Source organism: Heterocephalus glaber, unplaced genomic scaffold (assembly GCF_053883595.1).
Source record: "Heterocephalus glaber isolate CG9 unplaced genomic scaffold, H.glaber_assembly_v1.0 deba00001662, whole genome shotgun sequence".
Taxonomy (NCBI): Eukaryota; Metazoa; Chordata; class Mammalia; order Rodentia; family Bathyergidae; genus Heterocephalus; species Heterocephalus glaber.
Window position 1 is genome coordinate 2,114,217 of NW_028258403.1, and position 19,927 is coordinate 2,134,143.

The 19,927-nt window shown below is 41.9% G+C and overlaps 1 protein-coding gene and 1 long non-coding RNA gene across 12 annotated transcripts in view; one reads left to right on the forward strand and one right to left on the reverse strand.

Annotated features, from left to right (window-relative positions):
- Positions 1–19,927, reverse strand: part of LOC110345825 (uncharacterized) — a 59,876-nt gene that overhangs the window by 20,742 nt on the left and 19,207 nt on the right. The window lies entirely within an intron of this gene.
- The window catches only part of Rpgrip1 (RPGR interacting protein 1), a 74,318-nt gene that overhangs the window by 13,019 nt on the left and 41,372 nt on the right, over positions 1–19,927 (forward strand). For all 11 annotated transcript variants that reach the window (XR_015445786.1, XR_002389413.2, XR_015445785.1 and 8 more), the window contains exons 5-12: positions 1,287–1,419; positions 4,466–4,761; positions 6,681–6,780; positions 7,206–7,337; positions 9,893–9,998; positions 13,775–13,798; positions 15,095–15,241; positions 15,841–15,914. Coding sequence is in view for 8 of the 11 variants with exons in the window: in XM_021244559.2 (XP_021100218.2) it covers positions 1,287–1,419; positions 4,466–4,761; positions 6,681–6,780; positions 7,206–7,337; positions 9,893–9,998; positions 13,775–13,798; positions 15,095–15,241; positions 15,841–15,914 (1,012 nt within the window). In the remaining 3 variants the exon portion in view is untranslated. The remainder of the gene's footprint in view (positions 1–1,286; positions 1,420–4,465; positions 4,762–6,680; positions 6,781–7,205; positions 7,338–9,892; positions 9,999–13,774; positions 13,799–15,094; positions 15,242–15,840; positions 15,915–19,927) is intronic.

Below are 19,927 nucleotides of genomic sequence, written 5' to 3' on the forward strand. Positions count from 1 at the left end.
CAGGAGGAGTTTTTTTTGTTTTGTTTTGTTTTTGGTAATGGGGATAGAACTCAGGATCTCAAGCTTGCCAGGCAGGCACAGTGTCACTGAGTTACATCCCTGGCCTAAGCAGGAGTATTTTGAGGGGGATTAAGGCAATATGTCTTTTACTATAATAGTCTTGGTTTTGTTGGGTTTTTTTGGTACTGAGGATCAAACTCAGGACCTTGCACTTTCGAGGCAGGCGGCAGAACCACTGAGCTAAATCCCCAGCCCTGGCCCTGTTGTTTTCTTGAGACAGAGTATTGCTATATAGTCCAGATTGGCCTTGAACTCACTTTGTTGCTGAGGCCAGCCTTGAACTCATGACAGTCCTCATGCCTCGGCCTCCTGAGTGGTGGTGGGATTACAGATGTGTGCCACCATGCCTGGCTATAATAAATTTTTAAAAATTTAAACAGTCACCATATCTTATGATATTATGTATACAAAATTCTGCTAAAAATTCTATAAAAATGAAAAGTAATCTATCATGATCTAAAACATATCAATTGGTGTGCCTGGAGACAGAATTGGGGGTTTGGATTTGGTGTGGAGAGAAACAGAATGGATTACAAAAGAGCACAAGGAAACTTGGGGGTGAGAATATGTTCTTAATTGTGATGATAGTTTCACAGGTGTATACATATGTATGTCAAAAATAATCAAAATTTCCACTTTAATTATGTGTAGTGTGTATGTTGCATGTCGGTTTTATCCCAAAAAGCTTACTTGTCATCATTTCCAAAGGTTGGGGAAAGAAGTGGCAGAGATGGCAGTCCTGGCCAAGGTGGTTGCAGTGCAGACCTCTGGGCCCCTTTCCTTCCAGGTGGGCTCAGGCTGTTTGGAGCTCTGGGGCTTTCAGATGATTGCTAACTGGCTCGGACCACAGAGTGCACTCTGGTTTCCTCTGCCAGGACCAAGCAGTGGCTCCCTTCCAAGGAAGCAGCTTGGGGACATTTCCTCAAGCCACCGGTGAGACAGCTCCCAGTAATCAAGAAGGGTTTTTCTGCTTTTTCTACTAAGGTTATGAAGACAGTCATCAGCACAATCCTTGTCTAGGTCCAAATTATAAAAAAATAAAAAATATATAATGAGAACCTGTCTCATAAAAACAAAAATATTGTATGTAGGGCTGGGGATTTAGCTCAGTGGTTCCACTGCCTGCCTTGCATGCTCAAGGACCCGAGTTTGTTTCCCGGTACCAAAAAAACCAAAATATATTGTATGTAAAATCATTCTCCAATTTCCCTCTCCTGGGTCTTTAGGTAAGAATACAAAAACTCAACCAGCCTTGAGCAGGATGAGCCGAGAAGAGTTGGAAGACAGTCTCTTTCGACTTCGTGAAGAGCACATGTCGGTGAAAGGCCTTTTTTGGAAGCAACAGGAAGAGATTAAAAGGTATCCAGTTTTCTCCTAAATTTCTAAAACCTGACAGGTGTGGTTATACACACCTATAACCCCTGCACTCTGGGAGGCTGAGATAGGAGGATTACAAGTTTGACCCCAGCCTGGGCAATTTAGTAACTTAGTGAGAGGCTGTCTGAAAATGAAAAAGAAAAGGAGCTATGGATGTAGTTTAATGTAAAGGCTCTTGTACTGAAAATAAAAACTGAAACCTGTATCTACATCAGGCCTACTCTATACTAAACAAAAAGGAATATATTTTGCTTAAAGGTCTATACCAGAAAATGATTCAACACCAAGAATGTTTAATTTTTTTTTTTTGAGACAGGGTCTCACTAAGTAGTTCAGGCTGTCCTTGAACTCACTATGTAGCCCAGGCTGGCCTCAACCTTGGGGCGACTCTCCTGCCTCAGGCTCCTAAGTGCTGGGATTATAGGCATACACCACTAAACCTGACAAGAATGTTTAATATTTGAAGCAATATTGCTTTATTCTTTTCTCTTGCCAAATACTTCAATAAAGGACACACTATGTTGCACCATGGAGCTCCTGTCCTGGTCACCAAAGGGGATAGAGACAGAGAAAAATGGTCACTGTCTCAGGGAAATAAGAGGTCTTTATTTTCAAAATGAAAGGAAAGATTATATTGATCCTTTGCTGTATGCAGGCAATACAGCAATATATGTACATATGCACATATATTGAATTGATTTAATATTATAAATACTATTAAATCATTCAAGAGTGTGAAGGGGGGGAGCGAGGTGTGGTGGCACATGCCTGTAATCCCAACACTTAGGAGGCTGAGGCAAGAGAATAGCCACAAGTTCAAGGCAGCCTGAGGGACCTAGCAAGACCTTGTCTCAAAAAAAATGTTTTTTTTTAAAGAGTATGAAGGCCAGGGATTTAGCTCAGTGGTTCCACTCCCTGCCTTGCAAGCGCAAGGTCCCAGATCCCCGGTACCTAAATAAATAAATAAATAAATAAATAAATAAATAAAAAAAAAGAGGGCCTGGGATTTAGCTCAGTGGTTCTGCCGCCTGCCTTGAAAGCACAAGGTCCCGAGTTTGATCCCTGGTGCCAAAAAAAGAGTATGAAAGGGGTGTTGTTATGAGGAAAAGGAGACACAGAGGTTAAATAATTTCCCCAAGATGAAATTTAGTGAGTAGCAAAGCTGTAAACTCTTAACTCCAAAATACACCATACACAGTGGTTTCCAAATTAGATCTCTGGGATGAAACCTGGGGAGGAATCTGAGACGAGAAGAGGGACAGAAACAGATGGAGGCATGAATGTTCTGAGGGTCTCTCTCTAAGACACATTTTTCAAGACTCGGATGCCAGTGCTTTCCAGCCAAAGACCACAAGGAACATACCCGTAGTTGAGCGAGTTGGGGTCATTTACAGCCATAGAGAGAGAAAATAGAGAAAATGCACACCCTGGGGGAGCTGGGCATCTTGGAGTACAGGTTACAACCTGTCCTCATGTTTGGACTCCAGTGGGCGAGTGGGGAGGACCCAAGAAAGCAGGGGTTTGCTGCAGATTTGGTAGTTAGAAAAGTAGGGACGGTTCTGTCTGGGTTTCCCAACCCACCTATCTACAAGGAAAGTAGATGGAGCAAGGCTGAAGCTGTGATTGGTAAAGCAGTTGCAGTCACTCCTGTTAGCCCAGAAAAAAGGATGTTTGATATTTTTTGGGTGGTGGTGATCTTGCTTTTATCTATCTTAGTCAGAATTGTGTAATGAACTTGCTCATTCACTGTATTGCAGTTTCCAAGGGACCTTGTCTGAGAGCTGATGTTCTGTGAGTTGTCTAACAGGAGAGTAACATGGCCTAGCTGTGAGCACCAAGCCAGCTTCAAACAATGCTGAGGACTAGTTGTGCCAGACCAGTTCTCTGATGCCTAGGGACACTTTTTCTTTCTCATTGTAATCCCACAAAGACATTCAGAGTGTCATTTATAAATTATAGAACTGGAGCATCCTTAAGAGTCGATGACTCTTATATTGTGGATAATTTGAGAATCCAGTGAAGTCAGAAGTTTGTGTGGGCTATATACTAGTCAGCTTTCTGTTACTGTAATTAATGAAATACCTGAGGCAATCAGCTTATAAAGGAAAAAGGGTTGTTTGGCTTACGGTTCTGCAGATTCAAGGTAGAGTGGTGCCATTCCTTGGGCCTCTGCTGAGTGTGGCGCATCACAGTGCGGGCACATGGTAGAACAAACTGCTTACTTCATGAGCCAGGAAGCAGAGAGGAAGAGAGTGGCTCCCACAGTGTCCTTTGAAGGCACATCTTCAATGACCTGAGGACTTCCCACAATCACCTCCGACCAGGTCGCCCTGGACAGTAAGCTTTTAACATGCAAAAGGAGGACACTCATCCAAGCCTTAGCAGCCCAAGAATGTTGCTTCTGGGTGGATTACTAAAAAGTACTTGAAAAAGAAAATAAGGAAAACAGGGCCGGGGATTTAGCTCAGTGGTTTTGCCGCCTGCTGCGCAGGTGCAAGGACCGGAGTTTGCTCCCCAATACCAAAAACAAAATAAGGAAAACAACAAAAAAGAGTACTTGGGATTATGGATATTAAACTAGATTCTATCTTGGGCTGGGGATTTAGCTCAGTGGTTTCTCCGCCTGCTGCGCAAGCACAAGGACCCGAGTTCGATCCCCAGTACCAAAAAAAACCCCACTAGATTCTATCCATCTGGCTTTGAGCTACTTCATGCCCCAGTTTCTTTATCTGGATAAAATGATATGTAATAGTAACAACTGACACGTCCAGTGGCTACACAAAGTTACCGTGTGCCTGGGGACAGAAAATTAATTCTTTTGTTTCTTTCTTTGGGGGGGGGTACCAGGAATCAAACTCAGGACCTTGCTCTTGCCTGGCAGGCGTGGTGCCACTGAGCTACAGCCCTGGCCCCCCAAAATTAACTTTTTAAAAAGTGTAAATAAGGGGCCACAATAGATCCATTCATATCATAGATCAGCTCATGATTATTTGTCACCAAATGACTGTGATGTTCTATTTTGCCATAGGCTGAGGACGGCCTTGATCCGACTGAGATTGACAGCTGTGGGCGGGGACCGGCGGGTCCAGGCAGCTGCAGCAGCGCAGAAGTCGCAGAAGTCGGAACCCGCAAGTCGGCCAAGCCACGCTGCGGGGCGGCAGCGGCTCCCTGTGCACCAGCGCTCCCTGAGGCACAGGTCGCCAGCGCCATTGCTGCGCGTCCGTGCCTTGGCCCCAGACCGCGCTCAGCTTCGTGGGCCCCTGGGACACAGGCAGCTCCACACCGCCGGGGCGAGGGAGCCGGAGAAACCCGCGAGGGGTGAGGGTAGGATCTGTTCCGGTCAGGACTAAAACTGTGCGGAGGAAGTGTTGTGCTAGCCACGTTCTTTTCTGCTTTATTCCGCCCACCGACCTACTTTGTTCTTTTGTTCTCTCACCTTTTTACCACCCTAAATCATGTTTTCTTCTTTTGTTTGTTTTGTTTTTTGGTACCTGGGATCCAACTCGGGTCCTTGCGCTTGAGCAGCAGGCGGCGAAACCACTGAGCTAAATACTGGGATATCAGGTTCAGAATTCTCAGTTCGGGCATGGGGGTGTAGTCCTGTAGTTATAGAGCACTTGCCTAGCATGCACGAGGTCTTGGGTCTGTCTGTCTGTCTGTCTCCCCGCCCGGCCACCTCAGCTCTGCTGAGGGCAAATCAAACAAGAAAGGGGAACTTGTGGTCAGTTTTGCAATGGTCTAGAAAAGAGATGCAGAGAAAATGTCGTGGTACTTCTCAGCTCTGAGGGAGAAGTGGACTCCTTTAAAAGCATGATCAACTCTAAGGTCCTTCTCCCACGAAAGCACACGTACAACGTGGACAAGCTGCCTTCAGTTTCCATGGGTTTAGAGAGTTCAAAAGCCCACTGCCGAGGTCTAGGCCTGGAAAACCTCTCTGTTGCTGTCTCTTCTCTGAATGCCAAGTGGTGGAGTCTGAGGCCCAACTTTCTCTGGCTGTGAAAACCAAATTGAGGGCTGGGGATTTAGCTCAGTGGTGCCTGGCTGGGAAGTGCAAGGTCCTGAGTTTGATCCCCTGGTACCAAAACAAACAAACAAACAAACAACATCAACAACAAAAAACACACAAAAAACCCAAATTGAATCTCCAGAGAAAAGGCATTCCATTCCCATGGACCTAAATCAAGGATAAGAGTTTAGGTGAAGGGAATCACACTCAGCATTTTATTTATTTGTTTATTTATTTTGGTACTGGGGATGGAACTCAGGACCTTGTGCTTTTGAGGTAGGTGCAGTGCCACTGAGCTACATCCCCAGCCCTTTATTTATTTATTTTAGTAAATTTATTTTATTTTATCCCTTTCCCCCCCTCAAGCCCCCTCCCCTCCCTGTGTACAAAAGCTTTGTTTCCATTTTTCCCTCCTATTTTCACTTTTTCTTGTCCTTCCTTCCTTCCTCCCTCCCTCCTCCCTTGCTCCCCTTCCCATTTGAACACTTTCTTCCCATTTCCCAATATCCATTATACATTTCAGTCCTCATTTCCACTTCCGGTTTCTCACAACAGAGAAACAATGCGATATTTAAATACGTGTGTTCTATTTATTTCACTTAAGAGTATGGTCTCAAGGTCCATCCATTTAGCTATAAATGTCTGAAGCTCATCCTTCTTCATGGCAGAGTAGTACTCCACTGTATAAAAAAAGCACATCTTCTTTATCCACTCATCAGTTGTATGGGCATTTGGCCTGTTTCCAAGGTTTAGCTATTACAAACTGCCCAGCATTTTATTTAAATACTCTTATTTTGTTAACAAGTACTCATTCTAGCATGGTTCTATACTTTCAAGATCTCTACTTCTGAGAACCAAACATTTGTAAAAGCAGCCGAAAGTAGAAAAATAGAATGAGTCCCAATTTCAGTTCCATCTAACAGTTCAGCATTTCTGAGGCCCCACTCTGAACCAGGCACTGGAGAGTAAGATCCATTAGGTGAGACACACAGTCCCTGCTCTGGACAAGCTTGTACTTCTCTTCTTTCCATTTATGCTCATGCATTTGAGTCTGTGGTCTTGCTGACTCACAAACTCGTAGTTGCCATTCTATGCAAGAGTAAAGAGACCTGTCCTCTGGGGCCAGTTGTGACAGCTGGGTTTTCCTAGGACTGAAGGCTCCGGGTGTCCAATTTCGGCATCTGGTGTCCTGGAGTGTGTTGTTCCCACAGCCTGCATCTTCTGTTTACATTTTCAGCACCGAGGGTTAGGCTGAGCTATACAGCCCCTCCCACATTCAAGGAGCATGTGACAAAGGAAAAACCAAGGAGTGAAACAACCTGTGAAGCCAGCAAACCGTGAGTTCTTATCACTTCTCCCAAGCTGTCAGCCCTGCAACTTTAGGTGGAAAGACATCATCTAGAGAACAAGTGAATGCGGTGATTTTCAGCATAATCAGAGAAGACGGAAGTCAACCCTCTGTCACATCTCAGCCTCTGTGCTGAAAATGGACTCCTTTTCCCCTTTGAATTTTTATCCCCCGCATCATAATTCATTTATATATCCATTTGTCATTTGAAGGCTATATTTTGTAAGATTATCCTCTACATAAGGAGAGATTACTGACTTCTCTAACTTTGTAAAAAGTTTGACAGCCCAATTCCAACACCCTATAAGCAGTTTCTAGATCTTTTTGTGTTTCATGTTTATAATTTAGCAGTGTACTTTCTTTCAGCAAAATCATAATTATGGCTAAACCCCTTGCTCTCTGTGTGCCTAACAGTACCCACATTATGTCCAACAATACTATGCAAGTGGAAGAACCACCATCATCTCCTGAGAAAATGTGGTCCCAAGATGAAAATTTTGAACAGAAAAGTTCATTGGAGTGTACCCAGAAGGCTGCAGAACTTCGGTAAGAGTGTGGTAGTCCAAGCCTCAAACCATAGTGAACTGAAAACAAGAAAAGATTCTTGCCAGGCATTGTGGTATTTGTAATCCCAACATTCAGGAGGCTGAGGTGGGAAGATGGAGAGTTGGAAGCCAGCCTGGGCTACATGGAAAGACCCTGCCTCAAATGGGAGGGAGACAGGGAGACAGGGAGAGAAGAGGGGAAGGGGGGATTGAGAAAGAGACAGAGAGAGAGGCAGAGGTTAAGATTCTTGCTTGTATCTTTCCTCCATTTTAGAGGAAAAGAGAATGTTTAGGACTAAATTTAATCTTTTTTTATTTTTGGTACCAGGGATCGAACTAGGGACCTTGTGCTTGTGAGGCAGGTGCCGGAACCACTGAGCTAAATCCCTGGCCCTACTAAATTTAATCTTAAGCAGAACTAGAATCCTTACTAAGTTAAGAAATAGATTAACTGAATAATAGACTTGCTGCTTTACTTTATAGAAAGAAAATTATTTCTTCCTCATCACCACATAGGTGAATGGCCTCTTGGTGCATTGGTCCTTGGAGAACTTTTTTTTATTGGTGCATTTTAGATATACATAATGATAACATTCATCATAGGGAATTTATACCTGTACATGATATATTTTGTTTCTTCTTTTTTTCCCCATTTCCTCCCCCTCCCTTCAAACCCTCCTCCCCTCCTCATTTACAAAAGCTTTGTTTCCATTTTCCCCTTCTATTCTCTTTTTTCTTGTCCCTTTTTTCCTTTCCCCCACCCCCTCCCTTGTTCCTTTTCTCATTTGAACATTTTCTTCCCATTTCCCAATATCTATTATACATTTTTTCCTTAATTACATTTTTGGTTTCTCACACCAGAGAAACAATGTGATATATACACATATGTATCCTGTTTATTTCACTTAAGAGTATGGTCTCAAGGTGCATCCATTTAGCCAGAAATGTCTCAAGCTTATCCTTCTTTTTTTTTTTTGGTACCAAGGATTGAACTCGGGACCTTGCGCTTGTGAGGCAGGCGCCAGAACCACTGAGCTAAATCCCGGGCCCCAAGCTTATCTTTCTTTATGGAAGAGTAGTACTCTATTATATGAAAACTTTCTAAAATTGAGCAGGAAATAGAGTTCCCATACAGTCCTGTCTACACTCATGTCCTGCCTCCCCTCTAGAAAGATGCTTTGTAACAGCGAAACCTGCACTACCACCTCGTTATGACTCAGAGGCCATCTTTGCATTAGGTGTTACACCTTGTATCCATTTGGACAAATGTATGATAATGTGCATTCATCATTATAGGATCACACAAAGTATATTCATTACTCTGAGAATCCTCTGTGCTTCAGCTATTCGTGTTTCCTTCTCTCAACCCCTGACAACCATTGACTTTGCTGCTGTCTGCATATTTTGCCTTTTTCCAGAAGGTAGTGGAACTATAGGGATGTAGCCTTGAAGGTTAGCTTCTTTCACTTAGTGATATCCAGATAGGACTCCCGCAGGTCTTTTCATGCCTTGATAGCTTTCTGTAAGGTGCTGAATAATATTCCACTGTCTGGATGTACTACAGCTTATTTACTCATTTATCTAGTGAAGGCTTTCTTGGTTTCCAAGTCTTGGCAGTTGTGAGTAGAGCTGCTACAACACTGTGTGCAGGTTTTTGTGTAGAGCTAAATCTTCAACCTTTTAAAACCACAGACACCTAGACTGCACCCCTCAAAACTATCTTTTCATTAGTTGGGGGTAGAATCCAGGCAGTATAATTTTAAAGACTTGCTGGGTGGGGTGGTGCACACCTGTAATCCCAGCACTCAGCATAGCCTGGGCTACTTAATGAGTTCAAGACCAGCCTGAATTACATGGTGAGACCCTGTCTCAAAAAAAAAAGAAAAACTAGAAAAAAAAATTTAAAGCCTTCTCCAAGTGACTCTAATGAGCAACTACAATTGGGAGTCACTGAGACAGAGTGTAGTAAGCCCAGGTCCTTCCCAATATCTTTCAAAAGGAAACATGATCTCCTAGGTTCAGAAAGAATAATCTTCCTTTGTGTCTATACTCAAATCTCTCTCTCTCTTTTTTTTTTTTTTTAAGGAAACTGGCTTAAACTTTGTGGATTTTGTAACATTTATTGGAAACTGCACACCACAACTTAAAAATACAGTTACTATGTTCCCCGGAATACTGAGTTTATGATTAGTGGTCTATCAATTCTAAGCTAGTGTGAGAAAAAAAAGGAGAAAAAAGATTATTTACCAGGTTGTACTTCTATTTCTGGTGTGTTGGGGGGAGGGTGGAAGGCAAGACTCAAGAGAAAGATGTCCTTAGTGCACAGTCAATGACCAAATGTGTCAGCCGGGTGGTGGCACACACCCATAATCCCAGCACTGAGGAAATTGAGGCAGGAGGATCACCATGAGTTTGAGGCCAGCCTGGGCTGCATAGTGAGTTCAAGACCAGCCCTGTCTCAAAAACAAACAAACAAACAAAACAACAAAAACCCCCCCGAGCAAATGTGCTTAATTCTGTCCACTCTCAGAACATTTTAGTCCCTCCTTTCTGCAGAGCTTCCATTAAGGAGAACGTGGAGCTGATCCGACTGAAGAAGCTCTTACATGAAAGGGAGACTTCACTGGCAGCCACAAAAGCACAGTTAACAGAAGTTCAAGAGGTGAGTGGCTGTCATCAGCACTACCTCCTTGGGGGCAAAGCCAATTAGTTAAGAAATTGGTATTATTTTCTTCATTTGCATAGGAGATACCACAATTTGGAGAGTCTGAGTTACTTGTCTAAGGTCACACAAGATGATACTCAAATCCAAATTCAGAACCATCCTTTTCCCAGAATTTCCCTGTTAGGAAGAAGGCTCCAGCCCTGCCTGCTAAGGTGGAAGTAAGTGGAGTTAACTTGTGTCAGGGTTAAGGTCCCAGCTAAGATCCATGCCAGCAAGTCAGTCAGGAGCCAAGCACAGCCACGGGGAAGGGGAGGAAATGAATGGAGCACATTCTAGTGCTGAGTGGACTCCGTCTAGATACTCAGGGTCATGAGCTCATTTAACACGGACGACAACCCTTGAGGTAAGTACATGTAGTGGATGGAAGATGGAACTCTTCTCAAAAGAGACGAATAACTTCCTCATACTGTAAAAATGGTAAGAGGCAGAGCAGGATTTGTGTCAAACTGGCACCAAAACTCTTTTCTCATTATTATACATGAAAGCTAATATCTCACTTGTAGAAATAGCACATCAAGGGTCCAAGCAGCAGATCAGCACCTTTGTTTTATTGAACAAATATGTGGTGGGTGCTAGCAACTGTGCAAAGCCCTGGGGGAGTAGATTAGAGATGAGCAAGTCAGCTCCTGCCCTCAGGGACCTTAGAGGAGGGAGAGAACAGCATGTGAACAAGTACCACTGTCTGCATGCAGTGTGGGGAGAGGATTGAGAGCCACCTGAGGATGGGGTGTAGGCTCAGAAAAGGATTCATGAAGGGTAGGACTGAAACTGGAAGATTAGCAGGTGCTCACACGTGTACAAGAGAGAAAAGGGTTTTTTGGGGGAGAGGGGTGTAAGCTGATGCACCAAGGTAGAAACATCAGGCAACAGGTTTCAGAGCCCATTCAAAGCATTTAGACTTTACCCTGTAGAGAGTGGACAGCTGAGAAGTTGATAATATCAAACTGTTTTTTTCTTGGAAAAGATGACTTAGCCTTTTAAAAATGTCTAAAATATTTTGGAATATATTTCACTAAGTAAAGAATACCTTTATAAAGCACTAATAATTATGGGCAGTAGGAATGTAGATGATTGCTACCAAAGTCTCTGCCTTTCTGGAACCTTTAGAGGTCTTAGAAGTTACAAAATCAGCTATTGTGGCTTTCCTCATGGTAGCCCTTCCTGCTTTCTCCAGGGTGCACTTTTATCTTGCTTTTTCTCTTTTTTTATTTGGCCCAGGCTTGCTCTGCAGAGCCAGTTTCTTCCTCACTCTTTACTTTTACTTTTTCAAATAAACGTTGTCACTGCTTAAAAGAAAAAGTTACAAAATCAAAGAGAAAGACAGAATGACAGCAGAATGAGTGATAGATTGGCTAATAGCAACCAGAGGCAAAGAACTCAAGCAGAAGACCACTGCAGGGGCCCAAAGGAGAAAGAAAGACCAGGGTCCCAATAGGACAAAGAAGGAGACATGCAGAGGAAGGGGTCTTATTTTGAAAAGTCCAGGAAGTAGGAGAATGGTCTTTATCACCAAAAGGGGCAGAAAAGGAGAAATGAAGGGCAACTCCAGGTGCCTCCCTTGGGTGACTGGATGGAGCTGGCGCCATTTACTGAAATTGGATTGGCTCCAGTTGGCCCTGCCCCAGATACAGCTGTTCTGGTGGGCCAATCTCCAAGCCTTTATTTTGTGCAGAACTATGGATATGTTTGTATGCTTTTAATCTGGTTAATTTTGGTAGCATTTAAAGGATGTAGAAACATGGGAAAGAAAATAATTTAAAGTTGTATTGGTAAATCGTTATTTTTACAGAATTAGATTTAAAAATAATCCAGCTAGCACCTATAATCACAGCATTCAGGAGGCTGAGGCAAGAGGATCACCACAAGCTTGAGGCCAGTCTGGGCTACATAGTGAGTTCAAGGCCAGCCTGAACCACATAGCAAGACCCTGTCTAAAAAAAAAAAAAAACCAAAAATTAACAAAGGGGCCGGGGATTTAGCTCAGTGGTTTTGCCGCCTGCTGTGCAAGCACAAGGACCCAAGTTCGATCCCCGGTAACAACAACAACAAAAAAATTAAAACTCCATCTCTATTCCTTCATTACGTTAACCAAAAAAAGAAGAGGGGTCAGGGCTAGTTCAGTGGTACAGTGCTTGTCTGTAGGCTACCTGAGTCCTATCCCTAGCAGCGCACATACAACAAAAGAGGACGGCAATTCTAAATTAAATTTTCTTAGCCCTATTAGTGGTAGGAAACACTAGTAGAGACTAGTAGAACTAGGAAACACTAGTAGAGACTTGAAATGATAAATAATCACCTAGAATTTTCTTGAATGTAGGTTTTGTGATTTATTTTCCTTTAGCAGTTTACCTTTCTTGTTCTGCTTTCTAACATACATACTAACATCAATTTGCATTCTCTTAATCCCTCAGGAGTGAAATACAGGGTCAAAACCCTTGACTGATTCTGGAGCCTAACAAACTGGGTTAAAGTTCTGCCTCTGCCTCTTGGTAGCTATTGTATATTCACACCCCCCCCCCCGTCTCTCTCAATAGGGTCTCACTGTGCATCTGAGGCTGCCTTTAAATTCACTGTGTAGTCCAGATTGGCCTTCAACTCACATCCTCCTACCTCAGCCTCCTGAGTGCTGGGATTATAGGAGTACACCACCACATGAAGCTTCATTTTCTCCTTTTTAACTTTAATTTTTTTTAGACAGGATCTTCCTTAGCCTCCTGTAGCACTGTATTATAGGTGTCCACCACCATGTCTAGCTGATAGCACCTCTTATTTGTTTTTTGAGACAGGGTCTCACTTTGTACAGGCTGGCTTTGAACTCACTGTGTAGCCGAGGCTGGCCTTGAACTTGTGGACCCTGCTTCAGCCTCCTGAGTGTTGGGCTTACAGGTGTGCACTGCCTGGCTTTTAAAAAATTTGTTTTTATTTTTAATTTTTATTTCCCATACTGGGGATTGAACTCAGGACCTTGAGGCAGGCATGGCACCACTGAGCTACATCCCTGGCTCACTTGGCTTTGATAACACTTGTTTTAAGATTAACCTTTTTTCTTGGTAATCCACAAAGGACAGTGTGAATGTGAATGAATGACCCCTCATTCTTTTTTATAAAAGGGGTGATTGAATTATCAGGCTACCTGGCAAGTTAGGGCAGGGAAAAAAACAGCAGTGATTAGTAAACAGGGACACAAACAGATTTATGGCACTTTTTTTCCCCCTTTATTTATTTATTTTTGGTACCAGGGATCAAACTCGGGACCTTGTGCTTGTGAGGCAGGAGCCAGAACCACTGGGCTAAATCCCCGGACCTTATGGGACTTTTATTTATAATGTCTTTGTCATTGTTGTTGTTTTGAGACAGGCTCTCCCTATGTAGTTAAGGCTGGCTTTGAAGTCACTATGTAGCCCAGGCTGGCCTCCAACTCATGGAGATCCTCTTGCCTCAGCCTCCCGAGTGCTAGGGTCACAAATGTGCGCCACTATGCCTGCCTCTATAATGTCTTTTAATATAAATATTAAACATTTGTATTGTAGAGATAAATATCAAACGTTTCGGGCCAGGGATTTAGCTCAGTGGTTTCGCTGCCTGCTGAGCATGTGCAAGGACCCGAGTTCCATCCTGGTACCAAAAAAACCCCAAAAAACAAAAAAACAAAAATATCAAACATTTCATGAAATTGATGAATTAGTAAAATAATCCTTACTTCTTTCTTCTAGGCATATGAAACCTTGCTCCAGAAGGTACTTAAAAAGGATTCTTTGAATCTGCTTTTTAGTCTACAGCCATACCACCCTGAATGCGCCTGATCTCCTCTGAATCTGTTTTTTAGTGATTAATCTAACCCAAAGAAATCCATATTCATCTCCAAGTAACATAATACCAGAATTTAGTCAACTAAATCAAAGTTATCACGTCATATAGTTTATACTAAGGTAATAGGTACTATTACAAATGATATTTATTGCATTGTTTTTATTAAAATTGAAATATGAGATCTGAGTTGAGAAACATTTGGAATGTTATTTTTTAGTCTATTAGTATAGTGATTTATAGCATTTCCTCAAAAGTCCTCAAAGGATTCCTTTAGCATGTGTGAGGTGGTGAGATATAACAGGTTTGTTGCAGTTATTCTCCAAAGTTATTTGATATTTGGGCCCTATTCACTCCTGTGAGTAGAATGCAGGAGAAGCCACATGAACGTCTACAGTTCCAGTCACTTAGTTAGAGTTCCATATGTGACAGGCCATAGCTGTGCCTCACTAGAGGAGTCCACCAGAAAAATTTACAGAGCTGATTGGGCATGCTGGTACACACCTATAATCCTGGCACTCTAGAGGCAGGAGGATCACTGTAAATTTGAGGCCAGCCTGGCCTAGATATGAGCCTGGACTACACAGCAAGACCCTGTATTTAAAAAAAAAAAAATCCTTCTAGAGCTAGAAAAGCTTCTAGAGCACACAACTTCTAGAGCTGACATGTCACTTTCCTAGAAGAGAAATACATCATTTTGTCAGGTGTGGTGCACACACCTGTAATCCCAGCACTCAGGAGGCTGAGGCAGGAGGATTGCTGTGAGTTTGAGGCCAGCACGGGCTACATAGTGAGTTCAAGGCCAGCCTGAACTACAGAGTGAGATCCTGTCTCAAAAAAAAAAAAATTTTAAAAAGGAAAGAAAGAGAAATATATTATCATAAAAATATCTTTCCATGGCCAAGGATTAATTTGGTCCTTGGGACATTCACAAGGCCCTGGGTTCAATCCTTAGCAACACAAAACTAATTTGGACCTTAGGAAAATTAGTACTCTCACAACAAATTACATTGTCTAGAATAGAAACTCCTCCCTGATAAGGAAACTGTTCTTCCAGAGAATGCTAAGGTGAAAAAGAGGGTGAGCTTACAGTGCAAAGGCAACATGCTATTCTGGGAGCTCATGCTATGTGGCATCCAACTGGGAATGCCAGGGCAGCTGGTGTCTGAAGCCCGTTCCTGCCGAGTGATGTGATTGTTCCCAGAAGAAATCTCCTTTGGTCCCAGAATCAGGGAATCTTGAGTGTAGCCCACAATGCCCTCTTCAGCCAAATGGATGAGCTGAGGGCAGAGTTCAAGGAGGAGTGCAAGAAGACTGTGAGCCTGAGGAGCCAACTGGAAGACGCATCAGTCTTGAAGACAACTCTGAAGGAGGTAAGTGATTATAGAGGAAGGAGGCCATCAAGTGTGCCGTAGTCCATTTTCAGAGATGGTAAAACATGCATCCTAGCAACAACATGGGTTTCTCATTTTTTCAATGAGCAATGCAGCTTCGATTGCTTAAATCATTTGCTTATGATTATTGCATCATTATAGCAAATTCCAGGGCTTATACTTGGGTGTGTTCTCCAAAGTCCCTGCTCTTTCATAACATTCTACTGCTTCCCTAATAGTAGGAAGGCAGACGTAATAAAAACATACTTCAGAGAATGTGCATTCATTCCAATAAAAGTTTCTAAACCACTTTCAATTGGTTCAAACTTTTCTAGTTGAATGGCTTCTCAGAGACATGGGAGATGAGCACAGAAAAGCTCTCACCCAGGCCCCACGCTGCAGTGGAAAAGAGAAACCTGTGTAGAGCAATATATTTTTATATTTTTAAAGTTTTACCTCAAAAACTACCATTGGGCTGGGGATTTAGCTCAGTGGTTCCGCTGCCTGCCTCGCAAGCACAAGGACCCAAGTTCGATCCCCGATACAAAAAAACAAAAACAAAAACAAAAACAAAACCCCAATTCTACCATCAATTTCAGTTTCAGGAAAGAGTTGAAGATTTGGAAAAAGAACAAAAACTGCTGACTGACAGTTACAACAGACTCTTGGAAGAGTGAGTACCATGTTTGGGTCCCAGAGCATCATTGACTAAGGAAAAATTATAGAAAATTCCTTCTAAATTGTAAACATAATACCTAGCATTGATAACTATGTTGGGAAAATGGCACTCAATATTGTTAGTGAGAATATAAATTGTCAATCTTTTTGGAAGAAAATTGGGCACTATTAAAATGTTAAATATACATGTCTTTTTTTTACCAGCAATTCCATTTTTTTTTGGTATTGGGGATCGAACTCGGGACCTTGCGCTTTATTTTTTTCTTTTTTTTTTTTTGGTACTGGGAATGGAACTTGGGACCTTGTGCTTGCAAGGTGCCAGAACCACTGAGCTAAATCCCCAGCCCAAGGGACCTTGCACTTTCGAGGCAGCCGCTGGAACCACTGAGCTAAATCCCCAGCCCCAAAGGATGGCTTTTTTTTGGGGGGGGGCTTGACAAATTTTTAATGAGATGTGAGCATTATAGTAAAACAAAAAAGCACTTTCACTTTTATTCTTTATACTTATATATTATTTTAAATTTTCACCCAGGTGTGGTGCCACACACCTGTAATCCCAGCACTTGGGAGGCTGAGACAGGAGGATTGCTGTGAGTTCAAAGCCAGCCTGGGCTACATAGTGTGTTTCAGGACAGCCAGAACTACATGGTGAGAATCTGTCTCAAAAAAATTTTTTTTCAGAATGAACACATATTCATATATTAATTTTGTGATTAAAGATACCTAAAAGCTTTTAAAAAGTTGAAAATGCAAGCCAGGGATTTAGCTCAGTGGTTTCGCCGCCTGCTGCACAAGCACAAGGACCCGAGTTCAATCCCTGGTGCAAAAAAAAAAAAAAAAAGTTGAAAATGCCTTCTGACCCCATCAGAGACAGCAAGGAACAAATTGGTAAAGACAATAAGAGGAAGTCTTATAAGAATATTCTGGAAAAAACTGATGTTCAGTAAAACGAAGCAGTTGGGGCTATCCACTTGAGGACCCACAGTGGCACGAGTTCCTGTTGGCATCGATCCTTCATCACCCTGAATGTCATTCTCTTGGGTCATCACATTATATATACACATTAAGAAATCTCAGGGTTGAGAATTTATCTCAGTGGTTTCACCGCCTGCCTCGCAAACCCAAGGTCCCAAGTTTGATGTCTGGTACCAAAAAAAAAAATTCTCAATACTACCCTAGGCAAGTTTTTTTTTTAAATGTATTAAACTGATAAGTAGAAAAAAATATAAATAGAAACAACTGTTTGATATCAGTGTCAGTTCACTTATGTAAATGTCCAAGAACTAACCGTGAGTGTGTGTATGTGTGTGTGTGTGTTTAAACTCATGTGCCTGATTTATTTCACTTGGAATTATGGCCTCAAGGTGCATCCATTTACCTACAAATGACTCAAATTTGTCCTTTTTATGACAGAGTCATACTCCGTTGTATATAAAAACCACATTTTCTTTATCCATTCACCTTTTGATGGGCATTTGGGCTGTTTCCAAGATTTAGCTATTTTAAATTGTTCTGCTGTAAAATGGGTATCCATATATCATTATGGTATGATGCTTTTAACTCTTTTGGGAACATGCCTAGAAAGGAAATAGCTAGGTGAAATGGAACCTCTAGTTTTAGTTTTTTGAGGGCTCTCCATACTGATTTCCATATTAGTTGTACCAATTTACATTCCCACCAACAATGGAGAAAAGTTCTTTTTTACACACAGCTTCACCAGCACTTGTTATCGGTTGATTTTTTTAAAATTAAGTTTATTGGTACATTTTAGGGATACAATACAGTTACATTCATCATTGGGATCTTGTACCTTTACATGATGTATCTTGGTTTTTTTTTTTTTTTTTTTTACTGGGGATCAAACTTGGGTCCTCGTGCTTTCGAGACAGGCGGTATAACCACTGAGCTAAATCCCTGACCCTGTATCTTGCTTCTAATTTTTTCCCATTCCCCTGCCCTCCCTTCACCCCCTTCACCCTTCCCTATTTACAAAGACTTTTTTCCATTTTTTCCTTTTCTCATGTTTTTTCTTTTCCCTTCTTTCCTTTCCCCTCCCCCTCCCACTTCACCTACTTCTTTAGTCCTTTTCTTCCTATTTCAATTATCAGTTATACATTTTGATCCTTAATTTACACTTTTAGTTTTTCACACCAGAGAAACTATTTGGTATTTACACGTGTTTGTCCTATTTATTTCACTTAAGAGTATGGCCTCAGTGTGCATCCAGTTAGCTATAAATGTCTCTAGTTTCTCATTCTTTATGGCTGAGTAGTACTCCGTTTTATAAAAAAAAACACCACATCTCCTTTATCCAGTTTCCAGTTGATGGGCACTTGGGCTGTTTCCAAGCTTTCGCTATTACAAATTGTGCCGCTATAAACATGGGTGCATATATATTGCTGTGATGTGATTCTTTTAATTCTTTTGGGAAGATACCCAGCAGAGGAATAGCTGGGTCAAATGGGACCTCTAGTCCTAGTTTTTTGAGGTATCTTCATGCTGATTTCCACAGTGGTTGCACCAGTCTGCACCCCCACAAACATGGAGAAGGGTTCCTTTGTCCCCACAACCCTACCAGCATTTGTTATTGGTTGATTTCATGATACCAGCCATTCTTTGTGGGGTGAGGTGGAATCTCAGTGTTGTTTTCATCTGCATCTCTCGAATGACCAGCGATGTTGAACATTTTTTCATATGTTTATTTGCTACCTTTACTTCTTTGAGAAATGTCTGTTCATTTCAGATGCCCATTTTTGGATTGGGTCTTTATATTTGGGGAGGCCTGATTTTTTTTTTTTTTTTTTTTTGGTACCAGGGATCAGCCTTGCGCTTGCACAGCAGGCAGCAAAACCACTGAGCTAAATCCCTGGCCCTGGGGGGGCCTGATTTTTTTGAGTTCTTTATATATTTTAGATAGTAGACCTTGTCTGAGGTACAGCTGATAAAATTGTTTTCCCACATTGTAGGTTGTCTCTTAGCTCTGTTGGTAGTTTCTCTTGCAGTGCAGAAGCTTTTTAATACGATGAGATCCCAGTTTTTGATTCTTTGTGCTAGTACCCATGCTACTGAGGATTTGTTCATGAAGTCTTTTCCTATGCCAAGGTCTTCAAGAGTTCTACCTAACTTATCTTCCAGCAAGTTTAGTGTTTCTGTTTTAATATTTAGATCTTTAATCCACTTCAATTTTAGTTCAGTGCATAGTGAAAGATAGGGGGGTTGATTTCTTGATAATAGACATTCTTTCTGGGGTGAGATGGAACCTCAGTGCTGTTTTATGCTGTATCTTTCAAATGATCAGTGATGTTGAACATTTTTTCATATATTTATTTGCTGTTTGCTTCCTCTGAGAAGTGTTTATTCATTTCAAAGGCCCATTTTTGGATTGGGTCTTTAAATTTGGGGAGGGTGTGAATTTTTTCTAAATATTATTCCTTTGTCTCAGGAGTACCTGGTAAAAAAAATTTTCCCTGTGGGTTGTCTCTTCCCTCTGTTCATACTTTCTTTTGCTGTGCAAAAGCTTTTTAATAAGATGAGATCCCAGTTGTTGTTGTTGGTTTTTTTGGTACCAGGGATTGAATTTGGGACTTTGCACTTGTGAGGCAGGCACTGGAACCACTGAGCTAAATCCCCAGCCCCCCAGTTGTTGATTCTTTGTAATATTTCCTATGTAATTGGCATTTTGTTCATAAAGTCTTTGCCTACACCCCTGTCTTCAAGAGTTTTACCTATTTTATCTTTCAGTAGATTAAATGTTCCTGTTTTAATATTTAGATGTTTGATCCATTTCAATTTTAGTTTAGTGCATGATGAGAGATATGGGTCTAGGTTTAATCTTCAGCATGTAGAAAGGCAATTTTTCCAGCACCATCTATTAAGGAGGCTCTCTTTTATCCAGTGAAAGTGTTTGGCTCCTTTGTTAAAGATAAGGTAGCTTAGGGGCTGGAGATTTAGCTCAGTGGTTCCTCCGCCTGCCTGAAAGTGCAAGGTCTCAAGTTCAATCCCCAGTAC